The sequence below is a fragment of the Zootoca vivipara genome, chromosome 2, assembly GCF_963506605.1.
Source record: "Zootoca vivipara chromosome 2, rZooViv1.1, whole genome shotgun sequence".
In the NCBI taxonomy this organism is placed as follows: domain Eukaryota; kingdom Metazoa; phylum Chordata; class Lepidosauria; order Squamata; family Lacertidae; genus Zootoca; species Zootoca vivipara.
In genome coordinates, this window is record NC_083277.1 from 107,775,576 (window position 1) to 107,801,685 (window position 26,110).

The 26,110-nt window shown below is 45.4% G+C and overlaps 1 protein-coding gene across 4 annotated transcripts in view; it reads right to left on the bottom strand.

Moving 5' to 3' along the window:
* The window catches only part of STXBP4 (syntaxin binding protein 4), a 117,852-nt gene that overhangs the window by 25,686 nt on the left and 66,056 nt on the right, over positions 1-26,110 (bottom strand). For all 4 annotated transcript variants that reach the window (XM_060272007.1, XM_060272008.1, XM_060272009.1 and 1 more), the window contains one exon: positions 6,111-6,168. In XM_060272007.1, the coding sequence (XP_060127990.1) occupies positions 6,111-6,168 (58 nt within the window). The remainder of the gene's footprint in view (positions 1-6,110; positions 6,169-26,110) is intronic.

The following is a 26,110-nucleotide window of genomic DNA, read 5'->3' on the forward strand; positions in this document are numbered from 1 at the left end:
TAGACCACAGCACCACCCGTATCCCTATTTTGCACAATATATTCTACTGGGCACAGGCTTCTCTAAGACACTGAAGACCTATCCTATGACGGCTGTATGTCCTGCTCAGAAAGGGTTCAGAAAGATCACGGGGAGCTGATGACACATTTCTAAGCCCATCCTTACTGAACTATGCAGTTTTGCCCACCTGTCAAACTTGGCTCACAGAGGGTGAGGGAAGACAAGAATATGGCCCACTGGCAGGGTTCAGTTTCCCACCTCTGCCTTACATTATTGACCTCCAAAACTGCTTGGAACCAGGGAGGTAATAATACCAGATTGAACTATGTGGCTGTTACCTTCGGGAGGACAACGTCTTCCCCGCACGATTACAAGAGGGACCTACAAGTATAGATAGAATCTGACTTCATGAGGCACCTTATGAAATCATGCTGGATGGTTTTTTTATATATATATATAAAAGCTTCAATGTTTTATTGTTTTTATCAGTTCCAGCTCACAGGGATCAGAAATGTTTTCCCCATCATCAGCATGTCTTTGTATAAATGTTTCGTTCCTGTCTGTTATGTACATCGAATGTGCTCCACTGTAGCATGCAACGCAAACCAGCTGGTTGAGCTCCTTCTAAGCTCCGATTTCTCATGCAGCGCTTCATCCTGCTACGCCACTCTGCTTCAGAGATATTTATAGAAACTTAAGCAGCATGCTCTTCCCCAGCTTATGGGATATTCAGCTGCCATATTCCTGGAGCATTTATTGCATTCAATTAACAGCTACCCAAATTAATAGATTCAAGCTACTGGCTACGTACTTGGTACTGAACCAAACGTTCAAAGGACCCCATTACCCACAGTGAACTATATACTCCCCCCCCCTTTTTGGCATGGTGTTAACTTATAATGAATCCACCACCACCTCCAGTTCCTATGCAATATGGAGCAAAGCACAGAACCAAATAAGGTTTAGAGGATTCAGATGCAGTGCAGATCAGGAATTGAGAGATTTGGGGGAATTATGACTGTCATGACAACCAAGAGACGTTTCTGTATCTAATTTTGTGCTCTGGAAAGAGACCAGTGGTGAAATAGTTCTAAACTCCTCATGACTGCCGCTCTTCCAAAAACCAGAGAGCGAAAGAATGGATTGAAAATTCACAGCCAAGCAGTACAAGAGGGTTATAGTATTAGCAGGAGTGCGGTTAAGTACCAACCATTCCACTAATCCCTATTTAAATACACAACAGTTATATTAAAGCCCATTGAATGGGATCATCTGATCAGAAGCACTTCCAAGTATGTTCTCCTCCAGAGAAAGGATACCTTTGTCACTGGACAGAGGCTTTGTTGCGGAAATCTGGGACACAACTCACTAGGGTTGAGATGATGGCTGCCTGGCTTCCATGGGTCAGGGCGGAAATGAACTTGCTGACCCTACTCCCTGGCTTTCAGTCACCAACTGTGCACAGAGCCCTATATGCGCACACCCCACTAGGCATAGATGCTGAACAGGTAATCTGTAGCAACGGTTATTGCAGGGCACAGATCATGCATTCAGGATGCAGATCACATTCCAGCCAATGGAGGGAGTGGGTAGGTGTGCGGGATTTTCATGAAGGGGTTAAAACCACAGAGTAGGCTGTCCTGCCCGGCTTAGCTAGGCCACTTCATTTCACCTTGGGAGGAAAGGTTACCAAACTCTTTGTTCTCTCACACATTCTCTCACACATGCTACTTACTAGCAAGGCAGTCTAAGCTGGATGTACCAAGTTTAGACTGTGTGGCTTAAGCAAGCAACTTTGGTGCTTCTATACAAATAATTTTGGGAACCAAAGTTATACTGCCTGTTTTTCCCTGCTGCTGCTGCTGCTGTGTGGAAAAGCACATGAATCTGACCTTTGCAGAGTTTGTCAGGAAACCATTTTCAACTGACCAAATGTGTGCTTTCTTTCTTTGTTAAAGGAAGCATAGGAACCAGACTCAGGAAGGCAAGAAGGATGCTAGAAATGGCACCCTAAGAAGCAGTGGACAATGCAAGGCAGTAACAGCTAAAAATAACCAGGATAGTGGAGGTGCCATGTCACTCTGATCCCCTGGCTTCCCCATGCACACAAGGGCCTGTTGTTGTTGTTTAGTCGATTAGTCGTGTCCAACTCTTCGTGACCCCATGGACCAGAGCACGCCAGGCACTCCTGTCTTCCACTGCCTCCCACAGACAAACTCATGCTGCTCGCTTCTATAACACTGTCCAACCATCTCGTTCTCTGTCGTCCCCTTCTCCTTGTGCCTTCAATCTTTCCCAACGTCAGGGTCTTTTCCAAGGAGTCTTCTCTTCTCATGAGGTGGCCAAAGTATTGGAGCCTCAGGATCTGTCCTTCCAGTGAGCACTCCGGGCTGATTTCCTTAAGAATGGATAGGTTTGATCTTTTTGCAGTCCGCGGGACTCTCAAGAGTCTCCTCCAGCACCACAATTCAAAAGCATCAATTCTCCGGCAATCAGCCTTCCTTGTGGTCCAAGACGGACAGGTCATAGCTGAGAGTTTAGACTAAATGGAGAGTTTAGACCTGGAGAAGGAACTGGCAATCCACTCCAGTATCCCTGCCAAGAAAACTCCATGGCCAATAACAAGGGCCTGACATGCATACAAAGGTAAGCATGTACATATTTTCTTCAGTGGGGCTGCCTGCATAAAACTTTCTCTCGCACTGAGAGTCCTGGGTATGTGGAGAACCCTCCAGAGATATGCCACTCGTTTCAAGCTGCTACCATGCCCTGATGAGACACAAAGTCTTTTCAAAGACTGCACTTGAAATTCTTTAAAGATCCTCCTACAGCTGCCAGTTCTCTTTCAAGTCCATTTGATTCATCTCAAGAGGCCCTGCATCTATGAAATTCATTGAGGATCAGCCCGGCCGAAAAGAAAATTATTCAGGAAACCCTTTAATTTGGGGGAGGACGAAAGAACAAATGGGGAAACAGGACTGGAATCTTAATTCTTTGCAGGTTTCTCTTTTTAAAAACCTCTCCCCAGAGGATTGCCCCTTTTCAAGTTTTTGTGAAATCTGACATTGCATATCAGATGGTGTTGTTACTGCAAAATCTTCTCAATGTCAGCTCTGGCTTACGTCTCACGAGGGATCTTTAAAAGTAATTCGTTTGCACAGATTGTCTCACTTTCCCCACATATGCATATTTCCCCCTTAATCTTTTTTTTTGCTTTGATGATACGAGTTTTCTATTAGAACACTGAGCATATTGGACATTTTGAAGTGATGCCTTGTTATTGACTAAGCAAGATAAAGGAAAGACAGGCAGGGAGGCACGCATACACAACATGCAAGCAAGCAAGCAAGCAAGCAAGCAAGCAAGCAAGCAAACAGGCAGAGACCTCAGCTTTTCTCACCCCACCCCTGCCTCCTAGGAAGAACTTCTTCTACCAGGTCGTGGGTTTGAGCCCCACGTTGGGCAAATAGATTCCTGTAATGCAGGAGGTTGGACTAGATGACCCTTGGGTCCCCTCCCAACTCCTCAATTCTATGATTCTATAATTCTACCAGGAAGTGCTATCACTGCTTCTATAGGAACAAGCAAATAAAAATACCAAGCAGCTAAGTGATTCCCCGCCCCCCACCTAGCCTTGGAGCTCTATCCAGACAAGCATTATTAGCCCCAATAAAATGTTCAAATGTGGCTTAAAAACCACATTTCTTCCGTGTACTGTGGCCTGGTCTTTGAAATCCACCACCGATATACATCTGGTGTGGTGGCATAGGGGTTACGGAATTCTCTACCTAGTGAAACAAAGCAGGATGAGAGTTTTAGGCACTCATTTCGGCAATCTTCCTCAGGAACATTATTTGCTCTCTTTGCCAAGCAAACCTGCCTGCTCTTCAGCTTCTTCCGCGTGTTTTCCTTCCATTTTGTTTAGCTACGTTGTTTTGGTTTCGAGATCTTGTGCACTGCATAGACCAGGCATGGGCAAACTTGGCCCTCCAGCTGTTTTGGGACTATACAACTCCCATCATCCCTAGCTAACAGGACCAGTGGTCAGGGATGATGGGAATTGCAGTCTCAAAACAGCTGGAGGGCCAAGTTTGGCCATGCCTGGCATAGATGTATTTTACGTGAGTTTCGGGTGTAGCAACGATGGATTGAATGATATCCACGTTTGTGACTGCAATGCACCTTTCCATCGGGGCTGAGTTCACAAGGCAGGATAGTAATAATAATTTAATAATAATTTATTATTTCTACCCTTCCCATCTGGTGAAGTGAGCTGTTTCAGTTGGCAACGTGGGAGGGGGTGGGGTATTAGATGAAGGCAGGAATTGGTGTCTGAGTGATGCAGTGAGGCTTTTACAAATACAATGTGATGATGATGATGATGATTCCAGATGAAGCAACATAGTGTGTGCTCTCCGTGTGCACCATCTGGGCTTCACTTCAGGCAGCATGATGTTTTGGACTGGCACTATTGTTAATGAAAGGACAAATCTGGACTCCCATAGGGTGCCACAACCCCATTTGGGTGCCACAACCCCTTGCCTACAACCAGTATTGGAGGGTATGGTGAGCCACAGCTGCCCTCTCAACAATGACCCACCTAGAGGAGGGGTAAAGTGGGACAAGCCAACAGAGAGGTTAGGTCAACTAGGAGATCAGGTTATGCCAAGGATCTTAAAATCACCTCACATCTGGCAGTGAGACTCCCGATATGTTATAATTCCAATTTTATTCTGCCACAGCTGTTATAGATGTGACTGGAGTGTTTAGTCCTCTGATTTCGTGTCTCCCCATGAGAAAATTGCTTTGACTATACTATCGGTATATTAAAAAAAACAAAAAAACCACCACAATCACAGAACCCAGCAAGATATTATTCGATTGGTTTTTATCTTGGTGCTTCAAAGGAACAGACTAGAGCTGTGTTTCCAACTGTTTAGTGTTTCAAAGGCACATACTCCAACAGTTTGGTAACCAAAGTCCCGCTGGCTGAACTGTCACGATTTAAACTTAAGAAGTTACAGCCCGCCACCTTAATTTTACAGATATGCATAGCTGTTAAGTTTCAGAGAGCAGTTCAGCTGGAGGCTGGTTTTGCTACCTGCATGAAAGATAACACATTGGTCGCTAGGGCTGGGCGATATCTGGTTTTCAAAATCATGATATATCACCAGCTAAACTTCACAGTATCACGATGTCTGAACTAAGGATTTAGCTATGGCTGGCTTCATGGTTTTCCCCCACATGGTGAATTTTGTTCTGGCACCTCCTCCTGCGATCCACTGCCCCTTGCATGAGGCAGGGGAGAACTGTACCGGCAGAGGTCACAGGGGCTGCAGGAATCGAGGAAACCATTGGCACACACACACACACACACACACACACACACACACACACACACACACACAAACGTCATGATTTGAGATATATTGCCAGGTCAAAAATTATGAAACTGATATCACGATATGGACTACAGACAGGTTTTGGATGATATATCGCCCACATTTATTAAAACATGCACCTCAAATGTAGATCACATGTAGAAGTCTTTTAATTGCCCCATTCCCTACCATAGCTGCCAAGTACCCCGTTTTCCCCGGGAAACCCCCCGTTTTTACTTACCTTTTCCCGGTGGTCCCCCGTATCACTTCGTCTCCCGTTTTTCTCCGTTATTTTCTCCTGCCGGCGGCCATTTTTTTCCTGATTTGCCCTTCTATGGGCACAAAAAATGGCCGCCGGCTTCAAAAGTGCGTCGACACAACTTTCCGGTGTTGCCCTGCTTCAAAAGTGCGTCGACACAACTTTCCGGTGTCGCCCCGCCCTTCTATGGGCACCAAAAATGGGCGTTGCCGACACTGGAAGTCGCGTTGACGCACTTCCGGTCATGCGTAGAAGCTACTTTTGAAGCCGGTGGCGGCCATTTTTTGTGCCCGTAGAAGGGCAAAGCGACACTGGAAGTTGACGCAACTTCCGGTGTCACATGGCTGCCGGTCCCGGATTCTGCAGTCCGGGACTTGGAAGGTAAGCTCCCTACTAACATAAACATTTTTGTCCACTGTTTTCCAGATAATGCTATTAATTGCATTCAGACAGTTGATAGTGCTACTCACTTGATGAAGTACTTGATTCCATCTGCTGTATAGGCCTCTTCCCAACCGTAAGGCAGACCTAGGTGGATGTCAGGGGGGGGGGGACAAAACAAAACAAAAACCCATCACAAATCTCAGTCAGCACTTTCAAGCCTAACATGGATCTACATTTCTGAAGGGACGCCTGTTAAAAATATGCACCAGTAATGAAAAGCTAGGTATAAATAAATAAATAATAAGTTGTTTATTATTTATGACAATATTCATATACATTAGGTACAATATAGAGGTGTTGTGCATTAAAAAGCACACAACCTAAAACTAATGCAACAGTATAAAAGCATATATAAAGGGGGGGGATTGATACAGGGGATCCATACACATAAAACAGGGTCCCAGTCTTATGGGTCAGGGAATGCATGGGCAAAAAGATACGTCTCTACAGTGGTACCTCGGGTTAAGAACTTAATTCCTTCTGGAGGCCCGTTCTTAACCTGAAACTGTTCTTAACCTGAGGTACCACTTTAGCAAATGCTGCTGCGCCACCGCCGCGCAATTTCTGTTCTCACCCTGCAGCAAAGTTCTTAACTTGAGGTACTATTTCTGGGTTAGCGGAGTCTGTAACCTGAACGGTCTGTAACCTGAAACGTCTGTAACCCGAGGTACCACTGTACAAGACAACTGAAGCAGCTGATGTTTGCTGTTTCACAAACGGCAGAGAACGTGGCATTCTGCAGTACAGGGACAACAGGAGAAAGCCCCCATTTTCGGATCCCCACCCTGATAGTCTGTAAGGTGTAGTGCCTGAAGTCAAATTTCCTCAGATAATCTCAGTGATCCTACAAGTCTCTGCAGGGACAGGAGGTCTGTCAGGTGACCGAGCCCCAAGAAATATGTGTGTCTGAGAGAGAGAGACAGAGACAGAGAATAATTTTCCATGTGTGTGTGTGTGTGTTGTGTGTCTTTTTCCAGCTGGATCTTGCTGGAGCGGCCGAGACCACTAACACTGGTCTTGAAAGACCTACATTGGCTCCCAGTGTGTTTCTGAGCACAATTCAAAGTGTTGGTGCTGACCTTTAAAGCCCTAAATGGTCTCGGCCCAGTATACCTGAAGGAGCGTCTCCACCCCCATCGTACACTGATGTCCAGCTCCGAGGGCCTTTTGGTGGTTCCCTCCCTGCAAGAAGTGAGGTCACAGGGAACCAGGCACAGGGCCTTCTCGGTAGTGGCGCCCACCCTGTGGAACGCCCTCCCATCAAATGTCAAGGAAATAAACAACTATCTGATGTTTAGAAGACATCTGAAGGCAGCACAGTTTAGGGAAGTTTTTAATGACTGAGGTTTTAATGTATTTTTAATTTTTTGTTGGAAGCCACCCAGAGTGGCTGGGGAAACCCAGCCAGATGGGCGGAGTATAAGTAATAAATTAAATAGCACTCTTGTGATGTGTGTATACAAACACACCACAATTTGTTCAATAATTATAAACAGCGCTATTTCTCTAGAAAAAGAGGTAACAGAACTCACCACAAATTCCTCCCTCATTCTCTTAAATGGCAATGGCGCCCACCTGAGAGGTGGCAGAACTAGGTTCCGGCAAGTTCTGGCTCAAAAAAAAAGGCCTTGATTGTAAACCTGTTCTTTTGGCTTCAGTAAAGTGCCCTTCTAGGTAATTGCATTCAGCAGCCATAAGCACTGTTCTGTCAATGAAGTACCTGATTCGATCCCAGCAACTGTCAATACACAGCCAGAAGCGTGAAATCCGAGAACTGTCTGATTATTAAACGGCCAGGTGTTAACATATATAACGGTGTCATCTAAAATGAGTGGCAAACTGTCACCCCCCCCCAATAATTACAAATCAGACACTTGCTTCTTTGGTAGCTGCCTCTCTAGCCTTGACAATATTACCGCAGACTTCTCTTGAAGAATCAAAGATTATATTTTCCAAAGGTCTCAGAAACGGGTAAGTTTAGGAGCTGGGGAACCTGTGGGCCTTCCAGATGTTTTTGGACTCCTTTTTAAAATTTATTCATTTGGTTTTTCAAATTAAAAATTTACAGTCACATATGCAACTTACAACATAAAGACAAGATTCTCTTGGACTTCCCTCCTTTCTTTTTCTTCTTTGGCGATCACTCGTAGCTGAGTAAGATTGTCTTCCATAAACACAGTTTTAATAATGAGTCCGTAAGTGACTGTGGAGGCCAATTCTGGATCCACACGTCCTTCCACAGTGGGGACATAGGTTTCTGGGTGAGAGTTGATCACGGTGTGGGTTTGCCAAGCGTGCCTTCCTCTTAGCATGTTTCTCCCTTGCATCCTGAGTTCGAGTGTCTTCAAAGCCCATGACACCTTTGATGAAGGCTGTTCTCCAATTGGAGGTCCTATTGTTAATCATTTCCTCCTGCAACTTTTGTAATAATCCAAAGTCTTTTATCTCTCCATTGTGTACAAAATTCACCATTAAAACTACATGTGGTATTCCAATCCTACTGGAAGAATCAGAGATCAGGAAGACCAAAATTTTAATAAGGAATGGGGAAAATGTATAATTCATCTTAAAAACCATTCTAAACAGCGAAAACCGTTAGTAGGATTGGAATAATACTTGTCATTTAATTGTGAATTTTGGACACAATGGAGATGTACAAGATTTGGATTATCATAAAAGATGCAGGAGGAAATGATTAACAATAGGACCTACAAAGGGAAGGAGGGAAGTCCAAGAGATTCTTCGGAATCTTGTTTTTATGTTTTATGTTGGATATGCGATTGTAAAACTTTAACCTGAAAAACCAAATAAATAAACTTATATAAAAAAGAAGGTGGCAGGCAAATGAGGAGCAAGGAGGAGGGGGAGCAGGCCCAGGGTGGCTTGTTTTGGCCCCCTTTGTGGGGTGTGGGCCCCAGCAAGTATCTGATGGCAGCTTCTAGTGCAAATCCTGCTCCCAAGGCGAAAGAGTTGGAAACGCAAATTGCAGGCTTGCTCTACAGACAGCCTCTAATTTTCTCCTGCATCGAGCGAGAATTTCCTCGTGAAGTGGCAGTTCATGAGCTTACATATTTCACTGATGTACACAAACCCAGACCTTGACTCCTTACGAGCCAGCTATTCATTCAACAAAGGGCTGCATTTACAGACTGGAATGCTGGCAACTTATACAAAGCCTGTTGATGGAAAACAAGCCTCCCCCCCCCTCCGACTCTCGGAAAGGGGCCCTGAAAGCTTCTGCAGGCTTTTTGTGCGCCACAGACTGTTTCCAAAGCTCACAAAGCCACGGAGTCACAAGTGCACAACTTAATTTGTAGGTCTGTGCCCCAAGTGCCAATTTGAAAAGAAATTCCTCCGTGATAATATTCCAGCCTTGATTGAATTTCTGTCTGGAGGAAGGAGCTTGGTTTCAACTGGGCTATAAATAACCAAGTAATGCAAGCATTTTCAAGGAAAGTTAGCTAAGTGAGAAAGCAAATAGCTGCTTAGGATGAAACGCGGGCGAGACCAAGCTAATGTATTTCCACTTTTTGGTGCAAGCGATGTGCCCGTTGTTGTGACCCAACAAGAGACCCAACAGAGATTGCTACCTCCCCGTCGGAAAGATAATAACCAAGCAGAAGCAAGACAAGCCACAGATCCACCAGGCTCTCGCTCTTTAAAACAAAAAAAAAGTGCGGCAACTTCAGTTCCAAGGGGCACCTTCTCACAGCGTTCGGAATTTGACAGGCGCATTTTGCACCTGGCTATCGGCCGCTTGCAAGCAAGTGAAGATGCCTTGGCGCCAGGATGGCCCCTGATGTCTCCACCATCTGGAGGTGCATGTCTGGGGACGCTTGGATCTTGACTGTTTTTGCACACAAGCAACACATCCCGTAGAATTCTGTCCATGATATTTTATGTGCACAATCAGAATGAATTTCAGGAACCAAAAATATGACTTTTCTCACCAAATAACAGCCTTACCTAAGGCAATGGGGGTCATTTGGGACTTGCAGCTGTCCATGGAGGTGCAGGTCAATTCTGTGTCCAGGGCAGCTGTCTGCCAGCTTCATATGGTACACTGGCTGAAGCCCAGCCTGACTGTGCATGGTCTTGCCAGCATGGTCCACGCCCTGGTTATCTCCTGCTTGGAACGACTGCAAAGCGCTGTACGTGGGGCTACCTTTGGAGGTGACTTGGAAACTACAACTAATCCAGAACGTGGCAGCTAAAATGGGCGAAGAAGGCAATTTTAAGATGGATTCTCTCTTCAAGCAGAGCACTGAGGAGGCCGAGTAATCTGAGTGCGTCCCTGTAACATGCCCTAGAATCAACTTCAAGGCACATGCCAGATGGCTCAGGCAGATGCTTAGCTACGTTTTATAGGGAAGTGCTTCCTGAAGGCAGAAAGCTCAAGGACCACAGACTAAAGGGTAAGATTTGACGTTTCCCCAGAAGTAAGTGCATCCATTAGGTCTTGGTGGATATAGCAAGAATGTATGCACAGATTCTCCAGTTTCCGTTCCTGCTGCAGTGACATGGAAGGTCCTCATTTCAGCACAACTGATACCCCCCCCCCCCGGCCTTCCTGTACAGCAGGAAATGGAGGAATGCAAGCAACTGACATAAGAAGAATCCTGGCCTCCTTTCATGCTTAAGAGCTTGACTCGATGGAAACTGACAACAGCTCCACACGGCATGGAAGCGGCTGGTACAAAGGAGGGTTGGGCTGAACTTTCTTCTTGCTCTCCCTCCATGGAAACGTGAAAGCTAGCAGGTCTTCAGCTTCATTTCCCGCCGAGCGGTGCTAATATCCACAATCTGCGAAGGGAGAAGAGCCCTAGAAATACGAAACTCCAGGACTCCCTCCCTCCGTCTTTCCCCTACTAGTACTTGTCTTCCACTGAAGTGTGTGCATGCGCCAGATGCCAACTTTCCACTCCAGGAAGCAGAGCTGGTGTTCCATTCTCCCACCCCAGCTGTGTTATTCTGGGACACGACTCCTCTTTGACACCCACATGGAAGACCTGTGACTTGGAGGCGTACACTTTCCTTCCATTTCCTCACTTGCCTCTACGCCTGCTCATTGCGGATCATTTCTAGGAGGAGATGCTGTCTGCTGGAAAGGCGTCCCTTTTGTTCCTTCCTGGCTTGTCACTATTGATTCCATTGCTCTTGGCTGCCTGTCGACTTTCCCGGTTGCATTCCTCCCTTTGATAAAGTGGGTCAGAGCTTGGCACCGAGAAATTGCGTTTCCTGGGCCTGGTGAGAGACTCTCTAACCCGCCCCCCACCCCAACAGCATATAGACCACATGTCACGTAAACGCCTGTCCATTATGGAGCAATATGGATTTCTTAGAGCAGTGTTTCTCAACCAGTGTGCCTCCAGATGTTTTGGGACTACAACTCCCATCATTCCTGACCACTGGTCTTGCTAGCTAGGGATGATGGGAGTTGTAGTCCCAAAACATCTGGAGGCACACTGGTTGAGAAACACTGTCTTAGAGCTTGCATTAATGAGAGAGGGGGTTGTATGAGATAAATTGCACAATCCTATAGGGACCCAGGTGGCGCTGTGGGTTAAACCACTGAGCCTAGGGCTTGCTGATCAGAAAGTCGGCAGTTCAAATCCCTGTGATGGGGTGAGCTCCCGTTGCTTGGTCCCAGCTCCTGCCAACCTAGCAGTTCGAAAGCACGTCAAAATGCAAGTAGATAAATAGGAACCGCTACAGCGGGAAGGTAAACGGTGTTTCCATGTGCTGCTCTGGTTTGCCAGAAGCGGCTTTGTCATGCTGGCCACATGACCCAGAAGCTATACGCCGGCTCCCTTGGCCAATAATGCGAGATGAGCGCGCAACCCCAGAGTCGGTCACGACTGGACCTAATGGTCAGGGGTCCCTTTACCTTTACCTATAGATGCCTACTCTAAAGTGAGTTCCTCCCCGGTTTACTCCCAGGTGAGTGGGCACAGGATTGCAGCTACAGTTACAAATATTTCACAAAAGGAAAGGTGTGTGTGTGCTTAATTAAAATAATAACTGCCAATTCCTTTGTGAATGGTATTTATTTAGATTAATAGCTCTTCCTATCCCAAAGGAAGCTATGACTCAGTGACAGAGCATTTGATTTGCACACAGAATGGGGTCAATCTCCAATTTAGGGGTAATAGGGGATACAAATGGCCTCCAGACTAAGGGGGTAAAGCAGGCACCCCCAACCTACGGCCCTCTAGATGTTTTGGGCTACAACTCTCATTATCCCTAGCTAACAGGACCAGTGATCAGAGGTTATCGGAATTGTAGTCCAAAACATCTGGAGGGCTGAAGGTTGGGGATGCCTGGGATGAAGGATGGTATCAGATCATATGCTGCGCTCTATTGCACGGCACTGAAGAATGACGAAAGAAAACACAGATAACTAGCAGCAGATCACCACACCAGGCATTATGCATGACACCCACATGCTCAGTTTTGGATTACCGTAACATCTGGCTCTCGGTTTGTTTAATCCAGGGTTTCTCAAACTTGAGATTCCAACTGTTGCTGGACTACAACTCCCATCATCCCTAGTTAGCTGGACCAGGTAAAGGTAAAGGACCCCTGACAGATAAGTCCAGTCGCAGACGACTCTGGGGTTGCGGCGCTCATCTTGTTTTACAGGCCAAGGGATATGGCGTTTGTCCGCAGACAGTTTTTCTGGGTCATGTGCCCAGCATGACTGAGCTGCTTCTGCAGAAACCAGAGCAGCGCACAAAAACGGCATTTACTTTCCTGCCTATTTATCTACTTGCACTTTTTGGCGTACTTTCGAACTGCTAGGTTGGCAGGAGCTGGGACAGAGAAACGGGAGCTCACCCTGCTGCAGGAATTCGAACCGCCGACCTTCTGATCAGCAAGCCCAAGAGGCCACAGCACCACCCAGGATAATGGGAATTGTAGTCCCCCACAAAACAGTCAGAGACCTAAGTTCGGGAAACCCTTGAGGTTAAAGTTCTTTGTGTGTGTCAAGAAGCCCTGTGGTGATTTTAACTTCAGGCAACTGTTTTTGGTAGCAATTAAAGCAAGGTTTTACAAGGTTTCAGTAACCCTTCTTGAAAATCACCATGGGTGCTGGGATATCAAGAATCCTGTTCCACACTTTTCACAAAAGTGGGCAGCCATTATCTATCTCACAGAAGACATTCTGACCTGTTCCTTTTGTGCAATTCTCACCAAATAACAGCCTTACCTAAGGCATTGATTTGTTTTTGCAGACACCCATTAGCGTTGCTTTTTGTTTCCTCATAGAAAGATTCACACAACTGTTGCTTGAATAATCCCAAAAAAAGCACTTTTGAATCTACAGTCGTACTTTGGAAGTTGAATGGAATCTGTTCCAGATGTCTGTTCGACTTCCAAAATGTTTGGAAACCAAAGTGCGGCTTCTGATTGGCTGCAGGAAGCTCCTGCAGCCAATCGGAAGCCACAGAAGCCCCATTGGATGTTCGGCTTCCAAAAATAGTTCGTAAACCGGAACAGTCACTTCCGGGCATAGCTGCCAAGTTTCCCCTTTCTCGTGAGGAAGCCTATTCAGCATAAGGGAATTTCCCTTAAAAAAAGGGAGAACTTGGCAGCTATGCTTCCGGGGTTGTGGTGTTCGGGAGCCAAAACGCTTGAAAGCTAAGCTGTTCAAAAACCAAGATACGACTGCACTGGTCTTTCATATTTGGCTAGAGAATCTCTCGAAGGAGAGGATCTTGTTGGCACAAGGAACAGGGCCCTTTTCTGATGTAGCTACAGACCCTTGGAGTCCTCCTGAGCAAGAACGGCAAGTGACCTTGTTGACTTCAGAAAAAAGCTATCCCACCCAACCCTGTTTTTGGGGTGGGTGGGTTATTAGTGTATCCACAGACACTGTGGATCCATGCTCTACACTGATAGGGAAATGTGGGGAAAGACAAAAAAAACAAAAACTTTTTGTGATCTTATAGAGTGGTTTATGCAGGACAGGCTGCGTAGCCCACACTGGTTTTACAGCAAGGAGACTGGGTTTTGAGCGGATATTCATTTCCACTCTTAAGTTCATTTCTCCACAATCCCACATCAGTTTGCAATCCATATTTTCCCCCCAAACACCCCATGAAAATTCAGCTGCGTGCTGGTGTGAATTTTTCCTAATCTCATATATTTGGACGCCATCTGGCCTAACATGTTTAACAAAGCAATTTTCCCCTAATATAACAACTTTTTGTGTAATTTCCACTAACACATGCATTTCAATCCACACTTTGCCCTAGTAAATGAATTTTTGCACACATTATTTGGTTGGACAGCTGTACTGCAAAATTGGGAGAAGTGTCCATTTCAAAGGATGGCCGTGTTTTGATTTGCATATGGTTTTGGAAAGGGTGTGTTGGGTAGGTTTGCCTATAAAAGCAAGCTGAGCCAAATTTCTCCCCTACCCCCAGCTGCAAGTCATACAAAACCCAAGGCACTTCACACTAAGAGCAACTCACCATTACAAGATATGGGGGAAAGATTCGAGATCCAAGTCTGAGAAACAAAATGTGTGCCTGCAAGTTTGCGTGCCTCTCCATTTTTAAAAAGAGGCTTCTAGCTCTCTCTCCGCCTAAACAAATATGTATTCTCATCTTAATAAGGCTCTGCTAAAGGGACATTCCATTCTCTTTTGTCTACATTGCAAATTCCATTTTAAGCAGCGGATTGACTTCTTTTGTTGTTGCTGCTGGTTTGGAGGAGATGGCGCTTCACAAATGGAGACACCAAGGACACCAAGTCTGAGTGTTTGATGTTGTCGCCCCAAACACCCACATCTCCACAGGCCTTATGTTTCAAGGCAGCATTGAGGGACAGAAAAAGCCTTATGTTCAACCAAGTTTTGTGGCTAACATGCATCTCAAAGCCATATCAGCGCAAGGAGAAAGAACATGAATGCACGTTAGTTAACAGTTTTCCCCTTGAAAGTTCTCAGACTCATCTGCCATTACCCTTGCAATGTACAGAGGTATTGCTAATGAAGAACTGTGACCGAGAGGAGCATAAATGTGCTTTAAATATTGCCCCTTTAACTTACTGCCCTGAATATTAACAGGGAGGCGTTTGTCTTCCAAGAAAATCACCAGCATCATAAACAAGATAGAATAGAAGAGGAGCACGTCCCCGTCAAAACAGTAGCCTTTCACAAATTAAAACCAGAGCATCCATCATAGATCTGGACGGTTATTAAAATCAAAAGTGGAGGAAAAACCCAGCTGTGACCTTTTTTAAAAAATCTAGGCAGGAGTTGAAAATTGAAAGAAATGAGTACACCCCACAGAACCGAGCAACAAATCACTTTTTCTTGCTCTACGGATGGCACTCACAAACAACCAATTATACTCAACTGTTGCATTCAATAAGCTGAAACCAACCAAGTTTGTAGCATGTACTTAAATCTAAGTATGTCGAAAAGCACTCCTGAGTACACATTTACATGAAGAGAACGTAATTTAAATTAAAAACCATTTCTCCCCTTATTCCTAGCTCTCTCCCCACTTGACTCTTATTTTCTGTAGTGACACAGGGGGTGGGGTGGGCCAGTAAGCCACAGGGTGCTCTATTGCAAACGCTCTAACTGCCTCTGTGCCATAGTTAATATTATGCAGAAAAGCCAAACCTTCATAACCCAGCGCTAGTACTTATTATTTATACCCCTCAGGCAGGTTGAGTGGGTGGGTGTCAGGAGAAGCCCCAAAACAGCTCTATGGGCGAGTGGGGAGATTGTTCTATCAGGCAAGCAGAAATGCATATGCAGATACAGTGATATCTCAGTTTTCAAATGTAACCCATTTTGGAAGACTGTTCGGCTTCAGAAACATTTGAAAACTGAAACACAAATGTGTTTCAATTGCAATGGAGAAAATTTGAAAAACAAAACTCAGCGGAAGCCGTTCGACTTCTGAAGCGCATTCGAAAACAGAAGCAATTACTTCCGGGTTTTCGACGTCTGGGTTCTGAAATGTTTGGGTTTGGAGACGCTCGAAAACCGAGGTTCCACTGCAGATCTCATTTGCGCTACACTGAATGTCTCTCTACGTTCTCAGGCTCTCTCTCCGTCTCTCTTTTAAAAGAAAAAGAAAAAGAGGAACACATCAAAATTTTGATTGGCACATTTCACTCTGGAATTCATCTGCTTCTTTTGCTTAATGGAGTAACTTTCCTTTGTAACTTATTATACCATCCGCCCACCTCTGTCATTGTCATTTTCTATTGCTCACTGACGCATGTGATTTTAAAATACAAGTTCATATATATATATATATATGTATGCATTTATTGTTAACAAATCCAATAGTGTCATCTAAATTTAGAATGAGGCATACACTGGCTATATTTCGCAGCAGTTACAAGGTTGAACGACAGACAAAAATATCTCTGGGTATAGGGTGGTATATAAATTCAATAAATGAATGAATAAATGAATGAATATCTTGACAACAATCCTTCCCATGCTTTGCCGACATTGGTGTCTGCCTCAAATCAGGTTAGATCGTTTGGCATCTAATCCAGTGTTGTCTACTCTGATTGAAAGCAGCTCACCATGGTTCCCCCCCCCACATCATCTGCTCCCTGAGTCTTAAAAAAATGGATTTGCCAGGGACTGAACCCGAGACCTTCCACATATAGTGCACAATATGCTCTGCCATTGAGTGATGATCAGATCACTGGATCAGATCTGTCCATCCCAGTTGATTGAGTCTGTTATCTGGCTCCCACCAAGACCCTCCCTTCCCTTCCTTCCCTTCCCTTTCCTACCAATCCTTTCAGCTACTTCCAAGAGGTAGCCCGCTCAGAAGTAGCTAGCCCAGTAAAAATCTCTCACATGAATAATAGGAAACTTATTTCCTGCTCTACCCTTCAGTAACCAATGAAGGAGTAAATACACAGAGACGTTCTTCTTGCCCCTGAAGCCAAGTACTCTTCCTAGCACTGATGGTCTTTGGAGAATTCTCCAGACTAGGGATGGGCAATGATGGGAGGTTGGAGTCCAATGACATCAGGAGAGCTGCAGGCTTCCCAGTTCTGCACTAGACATTTATGCCGAAGTTTTAGACCCCTGAAGCCTTTTCTGGTACCTCCCCTTCCATCATGCCTGCTGGTGAAGGCTGTCCACTTATAAATGCAGGCTTTGAAATGTAGATTCTCTTCTAGGAGAAAAGCTGCCAGGACATGCTCAGGGAATTCTTCCCAGGCACTGGGTGAATCTGGTAATTTCAGCTTCATATTTTCCCCGTCTTCTATTCCGTTTTGTATGCTATCGAAGCTAATATATTAATTTCGACGTATACTTTACCCTAGTATATGCAGTTTTGTATTGGACTGGAGCACTGCATTACAAAATGCAGAAAAGTGCAAATTTCAATGGGGGGCTATGTTTTGGTTCAATTGCAGTTTTGCAAAGTGTGAATCAGGTAGGTTGGCCTTTAGAGGCAAACGGAACTGAATTTCTCCCCTACCCCTAATTCTTGCTCAGAAAAGCTGGGAGATAAATGCTAAGAGTTATTTTGAGAAATTCCTATTTGGTCTGAGCACAATTTAAAGGGCAGGAGATTACCAGAACATTAATGTTTAAACCACCAAGCTTTACTTATTTAGTAGATGCCCTTTTCCAAAGTCTGCACGCCGAAAACTAACTGGGGGGGAAATCACATACAACTTCGTTGCTTGCCAATGCAACGCATGCACGTGTTAACAAATTTATCAAAGGCCAGTGTAAATAAGTTTCATGCCATTAGCTCAAGCTCCCCAAGCAGGAATTCTCAACAAACAAACAAACAAACAAACAGGATCAATTTAGTTACAGGTAGGTAGCCGTGTTGGTCTGCCGTAGTCGAAACAAAATATATAAAAAATCCTTCCTGTAGCACCTTAGGGACCAACTAAGTTTGTCATTGGTATGAGCTTTCGTGTGCATGCACACTTCTTCAGATAAGGTATCTTCAGATAAGGTATCTTCAGGGGTGTGCATGCACACGAAAGCTCATACCAATGAAAGCTCATACCCCCATCGTTCAGCCCAGACACTGAGGTCCAGCACCAAGGGCCTTCTCGTGGTTCCCTCCCTGAGAGAAGTGAGGTTACAGGGAATCAGGCAGAGGGCCTTCTCGGTAGTGGCGCCCATCCTGTGGAATGCCCTCCCATCAGATATCGAGGAAATAAACAACTATCTGACTTTTAGAAGACATCTGAAGGCAGCCCTGTTTAGGGAAGTTTTTAATGTTTGATGTTTTATTGTGTTTTTAATATTCTGCTGGGAGCTGCCCAGAGTGGCTGGGGAAACCCAGCCAGATGGGCGGGGAACAAATGATAAATTATTGTTATTATTATTAAAACTGTGAAAGTTGCTGGGGACGAGACAAAAGGTCTTCCATAAGCTGGTCCCAGAAGCTCCAGATTATCTCTGGATTCATGCAGCCCTACTGTGCAATGCCAAAAGCTGTGCCAGAGACAATCCTAGCCTGGCAAAACAAGGAAAGAACCCTTCCCTACATCTGGAGATCCAGGTGTCCTGTTGCTGTCGTGCTTATACTGCTCACAGACCTAAAATGAATGAAGATGTAGGAATCTGTGGTACCACACCAGAAATCCCTGGGGTAATAGTGAGGTGTGGGCAGGGCAAGCTGGCTCCCAGCACCCTCTGTCAGCAGTATGGCCCCATAGTAATTATGATCACTGTTGCAATTTCTAGAGCGCCGATCACGCATGCACATCCTCAGGTAGCCTCATACTGTGTGTGGCCATGGGGGTTGATGAAGAAGATGCTGGAAACCGTGGTCTGTACACTATGGTTACCAGATGTCCCCGTTTCCCGGGGACAGTCACTGGATTTACAAATCTGTCCCCGGACAAAATCCATCCCCAGAATGTCCCCGGATTTCATTTAATTTATATTTTAAGTGTTGTAGATTTAATAGTAGGGAATGAATGTTGCATGATTGGTTCAACGGCACAAGACACATCATATGGGGACTTCCGGTGAGGCAAAGTGGCGGGTGCCACGGCAGCGAGCAGCTCCTGAAGCCAGCCAGAGCCAACTGCGCTACCAGGCTGGCTCCGGGCTGCTGAGACTCCTGCTGCCATTGCCGAGGGGGAACCGGAGGGGAGATAGGGCACTGGGAGGGCAAGGGCATGTGGCTGAGCCCAGGCCTGACCCAAGCGTACTCCACAGTGGCTAGTGCTCCAAGAGAGCAGGCCGGGGCCCAGAGGAAGGCCGCGCGACAGAGGAGACCACAGAAGAAAAGATATTACTTTAAAAAAAACTTGTTTAAAAAAGATACAGTGGTACCTCGGTTTAAGTACACAATTGGTTCCGGAAGTCTGTACTTAACCTGAAGCGTACTTAACCTGAAGTGAACTTTCCCATTGAAAGTAATGGAAAGTGGATTAATCCGTTCCAGACAGGTCCGCGAGTACTTAAACTTAAAGTACTCAAACTGAAGCATACTTAAACCGAGGTATGACTGTAACTTTTTTTCTCTTAAAAAAAAGTGTCCCCAGATTCTTTGAAAAAATCTTGTCACCTTACTGCACACCCCTCCATTAGCTGACACCACTGGGATCCCAACCCTTGAATGCTGCCAAGCCTTGCTTTCCATATGCAAAGTCTCCAAAGGCTATGGGCATTGGCAGAGCCTTATCCCGTTCTCCCGTGTGCCAGCAAGGAAGCCCTGAGACAGCAACCTGTGGTGGCATAATAATATACACAATATATATATGAAAACGTAAGAACTCAAGAACCAAGGAGAGAGGATGGGTGGGGAAAGGGCTGCCATCTCCATCTCCACATTGTCCTGCCTTTGCGTTCCATATGGCAGCTGAGCAAAAAATGGGCTGGGCCTCTTGTTTCTCGTTCTCTCCGATGAGTTACTTGCACACTGCGTTTTGTTTGTGCCGCCTGTACATTGTTTGCTATTATGCTGCACAGAGCATGGCCGTGGGTGGCGAAGGCTGTTTTATAAATAACATTATCCCTTTCAATTCAAGGCAGAAATTCACCACCACCCACATTTCCTGAGCTCGAGGGTCCTGATTCCCATCTGAAACCCGTCCATTTTACTTGCTGCTACATGGTGACGTTTTTCTGTGTGCTTTGCATATAAATGAGCAAAGTTTGCATTTTCACTTACAAATAATTCCCTCCCCTTGCTACAGAACTTAAATCTAAAGACGGATACTGCATCAGTACAGCACAGAAGCACCTAACCATTGTTGATACAAATATCTAGCGTTAGCTCTCCCCCCCCCCCAGTTTCAAGGACTGTAAAGCTACACACACATTTGAGTCTTGCACCAGTGAGACTTCAGCAAGGATCTCCTGGGGGCTGACCAGAGTGAGAACTGCCTGCAAGTCTGGATCAAAGGAAACCAGCTGAAGTCCTCTGTATCTGTTGGTGAGATTGACTGGGAAAGAGGGGCTAAGGGAAATTGGCAATTAAGTTCAATAGGTTTAGGAACTAAGTTTCATCAACCAGCCTAATGCAAACCTCTGTCATTTAAAGATACTGTATACCCTTATTACAGCAAATCGAAGTAATAGTAGCAAAGTATAACAAAGAATACAATTGTCGCAAATAAAGAATACAATTGTCACTTTTATTTAACCTAATTGTAAACGTTTGTTTGACTTGCTTTGTATCATGAAATTGCCACAGCTACCCCCCCCCCCAATCTGACCGGGTTGCGCCAGCCACTCTGAGTGGCTTCCAACATATATAAAAACATAATAAAATATTAAGCTTCACTATACAGGGCTACCTTCAGATGTCTTAGAAAGGTTGTATAGTTACTTCTCGACATCTGATGGGGGGGGGTGTTCCACAGGGTGGGCGCCACTACCAAGAAGGTCCTCTGTCTGGTTCCCTGTAGCTTCATTTCTCGCAGTGAGGGAACCACCAGAACCACTTCTGCTTCCCTTATGCTGGATTGTTGCTATAATGATCTTCTGGGGGCAGGGGATGCAAAGTCCAAACATACAAGAGAGGCTGATGCTACTCTACCAGTTTGAGTCAGCCCTAATACTGAGTGAGTGGCAAGGGAACTTTCAAAGCAGCCTTTTCGAAGCACCAGGACTTTCCTTGTGGTAGATGGTGGTGCCCCAGTTCCGGCTGTCAGGACGTACCCATTAGGAAATAAGACAGAGGCTTGTGTATGTGACTACAGCAAGCAAGGATCCTCTATGCACAGAAATGGAAGGAGGAGAGAATGCCCTCAGAGGAAGAATGGTTGATGAAAATCTTGGAAGAAGCAGAGGCGGCCAAACTGTTGGCACTAAGAGACACAAGTTTAGAATCCTTTAAAGAAGACTGGAAGCCCTTTCTACTGTATTTAAAATGCTATTTCCCATATGCGAAGATCACAGTGGGGTTTGAAGTGCAAGAAAATAGCAGGATATATTAAGGAACACGTTAAAGAGGATGAAATTAGATAAGACGGAACATTAAAATGCAATTTTATGCGATTTGGGTTATAAACATCGATGTTGGGTGAGCAGGAAGCCGCTAGTCTTGTTGAACTGGAAGATAACTGTTGAGGAACAAATGCAATTGGATATATATATATATATAATTTTTAAAAAGAAAACAGGACAGCTGGGAGTTTGAAGCCACCAACTACCACGAGGAGTGGATCAGAAACTCGAAAAGGTGGTTGAAGAGGAAGAGAAGGTGTTAAGAAAATGGGCCCCAGAAAATAGCCAATCTGGAATCCATAGCTGTTGTTGTTGTTGTTGGGGCCCCAGAAAATAGCCAGTCTGGAATCCATTGTTGTTGTTGTTGTTGTTGTTGTTGTTGTTGTTGTTGTTGTTGTTGTTGTTTTGTTACAAGAACTCCTCACTTAGCATTTCACATTTCTCTTGGACAGGTTGTATCTGTTTCTTATTTATAACACTCGGCTACATCAGCTGTTCATATGCTTCTACTGCTCATCGTGGGGGTGGGAGCATTGATGGCTGGTTCTTCAGAGCCTTCGTGGGCACAGAAGTGTTTGATACCCTCCTATTCCCTGCCCCCTTGCTGATAACTGCTATGAGTGAAAGTCAATTCACTCTGCGCAAAGCTGGCATCAACAGGATTCATTTAAGGAGCCTGGCAGGTGTTGGGTGGCATTGGAATTCAACAACCAGCCCACAGGCAAGCTGCAGAGCACCAGTGACAGTGGGGGCAGGCGTCACTGGCCGGCTGGTGTTAAAGAGCGCTCTCTAAATGCTGCCTGGGAGACAGATGGCTGGGGCCCTGATCCTGCAGCTAAGAAGCTGGCAGAGCAAACAGCTCTCCAGCACAATGCAATGAGCTTGCAGTGCAATACAATGACATCACTGGAACTGGAGAGCCAGTCAACAGGATGTCTCATGGCAGATGGGTTAAGAGGTGGATTGGAGTTCGCAACTGGCAGGATCAAGGACAACAACCCAGAGCTGAGCCAGCGAACGGTGAGAGCTGGCAGAAGAAGTCCTAGATGTTTGGAAGACCTTTCAAAAGGCAGCAGCGGGGAAATTCATTGCATGCTTGAGGGCAGTCAGATGAGCTTCAGTAAGGGATATGGTCTTCAAGGACAGAATGGGTAAGAAGCCATCACTCAACCTGGGTGATTTGGTAGGCTGCGCCAGTAGGGCCAGCTTTGATACCTAGAAAGTAAGTATATGGATAATCTATCTGGAGGATATTTGTATTTAGAGGAGTTAGTGATCTAACTCCTTCCTGCCCCCCTGTTCCTTCCTTTTCCCAATCTTCTGTTAAGCTCTTTGATGGCTGAGAACAGCCTTTAATGTCCTAATCTGTTGGAAGGAAGAGATAGTGATGAGTACTTTCTTTGATGCTGGACATTGTCTGGAGAAAGTGAAGCACTGGCAGAGGGTGGCTAATGAATAATCTGCACTAGCCACACGGCAAGACATACGGCCTGGCAAGCTATCTATAAATCGGATGATTTTGGGTAGGGTTTGGGAAAAGCTCGTGCACGGACTGATGGCCATGGGGCCATGCAAACTCACTCACTTGTGTTTTTTATTGCTTCTGAATCTCATTCTAAAAGAACCACTTTGCACTTGGCAAGACAGTGAGGGGCTGCCTTGTAACCACACACACACACACACACACACACACACACACACACACACACACACAGAGAGAGAGAGAGAGAGAGAGAGAGAGAGAGATATGGAGATGAAGAGAAAGAACAGTCCTCAGCGAAAAAAGCTCTGCTATAATCAAACAGCACATTGTAGAAACTAAACCCTGCTCTTAAACCCCTTACTGCTTGAGGATATGGTTAGGGACACCTAATGGTGCATTAGTTCCAGTTTTGCGCATGATGTAAAACTTTGTCTCAACAGAGAATTAAAAGTGTGAGAAACAATGGATAAGTGTGGAGCCTTTAGCACAAGGGTTATTCTTGCACAAACACCATTCAATATGAACATGGCTAACAAAGGAGCAGAGAGATCACAGAAAATATTTTGGAATCTGATCACCCCCAAGAAATTGGAAAGTATGGTTACAGACCACAATCTGTAAACTTAGTTTCTACGTTTATGTACACGTGCACGCACGCACGCACACACACACACACACACACACACACACACACACACACACACAAAAACCCCATCATTTGTCTTGCCTACAGAAATGTCACAATGTTGCTTTTGTGAAGATGGCACACAGCACGCTGCATCCTCAGTGATGGACTGCATTTTTGAACATCTTATCTTTTCAAAGTGTTCAGCCGACTAAACCGAAGGGAGCTTGTGGGGAGGGCGGAGGGGTGGAGAAGGTAAAGTGATGTTTCAAAAGCAAAACTAAGGCCCCTTTTCAAAGGCCTACCAAATGGCAAGTAATGACTGCTGTAAACGTTCAGTGTAGCAAACAGGAGATCGACTCGATTCAAACCAACATATGGTTCACATGGAGAGTCTACAAAACATGAAGGCAGATGAAAATAGCACTTGCAAGTGTGACACTGCAATAGAGATTTGAAACACTGGCAGTAGGAAGCTAGCCTGGTGTGTCTGTCCAATTCTCTCTCAAATTCTCACACTCTGAGCACTTATGGAGAACTCTAAATGTCCTCAAATGCAGGCAGCGGAAGGAGGGCTTGCTGATCAGAAGGTTGGCGGTTCGAATCCCTGTGACGGGGTGAGCTCCCGTTGCTCGGTCCCAGCTCCTGCCAACCTAGCAGTTCGAAAGCACATCAAAATGCAAGTAGATAAATAGGAACCGCTACAGCGGGAAGGTAAACGGCATTTCCGTGCGCTGCTCTGGTTTGCCAGAAGCGGCTTTGTCATGCTGGCCACATGACCTGGAAGCTATACGCAGGCTCCCTCGGCCAATAATGCGAGATGAGCGCGCAACTCCAGAGTCAGTCACGACTGGACCTAATGGTCAGGGGTCCCTATACCTTTACTTTAGGATTCAAAATACAGAAAAGGAGAAATAAAATGTGTGCATGCATGCGCGCCCATGCATCCCCATTTACACCTAAGCAAAACTGGGTTTTAAGAGATGGCGGGGCACCTAGTCTACCATGGAAAGTTAGTCAATCCTCCCCCCCCTTTTTGGACAGAGGGCACGTTTCAAATTTTGAGAAAGTGCCGTGGCCTCCAGTCAAAAAACAGCTGCTGTGGGGGACATGGCGCAAAGCAAAACACCTGCTAAGGGGTGTGTGACATAGCAAATAATAATAATAATAATGGCTGCTATATCTAAAACAGCATAAATAAAAAGAGACAGGACCACAAAACAGTGGAGGGCACAAGCACCTCCATCATCTGCTGCCACACTCGCTCATGAGAAAAGCTCTTTGCATCTCTCATCTGTGCAGGAGAGGTCAAGCTGGTTGGACAGTGTTCTCGAAGCTACGAACATGAGTTTGACCAAATTGCGGGAGGCAGTGCAAGACAGGAGTGCCTGGCGTGCTATGGTCCATGGGGTCACGAAGAGTCGGACACGACTAAACGACTAAACAACAACAACAACAAAGCAGGGAGAACAGTCTTTCAAGCATTGTGGGGGGATTTTTTTTTCTGAGACCCTTTTGCAGCTCCCACAGGAGGTGCAACTCCTTTGATTCACATGGAAGAACCAGCTAAAAGACCACTTAGGCTTAAGCATTTGGCTTTAAACAGAGACATCTATCTATACAGCAGACACTATAGCAAAGTTCTTCTTCCTATCTCTATGCCGAAGTCTGATAGTACGGCATCTATTCCACTTTATGTAGCCTGTAAACTGGTTTGAGCAATCGGATGGGAGCTGTGCCAATGAAGAAAAATCAACCGCGGCTCAGCCTAAGGAGGAATCCAGATTGCAGAATGCCAGGTGAAAAGACGGCAGCGTGCATTAAGTGGCTTCGGATTAAAGAGCATTATACTGCCTGGGTATGCAAAGCATCAGTTCGCTTCACTCTTTAAACTTTTGCGAAGGCCGTAAATATTTAAGGAACAATTTATTGTGTCTTTCAAGCAGCACGCTGTGATGACTACAGATCCTGACGCAGGCAAACTCACAGATCTCCTCGGGCTTTTCTGTTTCTTAGGAAACGCATTTCTCCCAAAGCAAAGCAAAACAAAACAACATTCACCTGCACATTCGGAAGGACTGAGTTCATAAGGTGACAGTAAAGGCCGTTTTACCCATACCAAGATGCTAGCTGTTTGGCATCACCTCCAGACCAGGTAACCAGGAAAAGCATACTATCTCTCTCCCCCCCCCCCCCCCGCAAAAGAATAAAGACCTCAAGGGCAGTGACATTTAAATCTATTAAGTTTCGGGTGTTTTTTAAACACACACACACACACACACACACACACACACACACACACACACACACACACATTACTGAGAAGCTTTATGAGGTTCACAATCTGAGCCAAGGCAAGTTTGTTCTGATTTAGCACTAAAGAGCGGGTGGAAGCGGCAAGCCAAATGCAAAACTGCTGGGACCCTTGCTTTCTAGGCATGGAACAACTGGGCAAGCCGTATTAAAGGCACACAAGCTCTGTCCTCCTTTT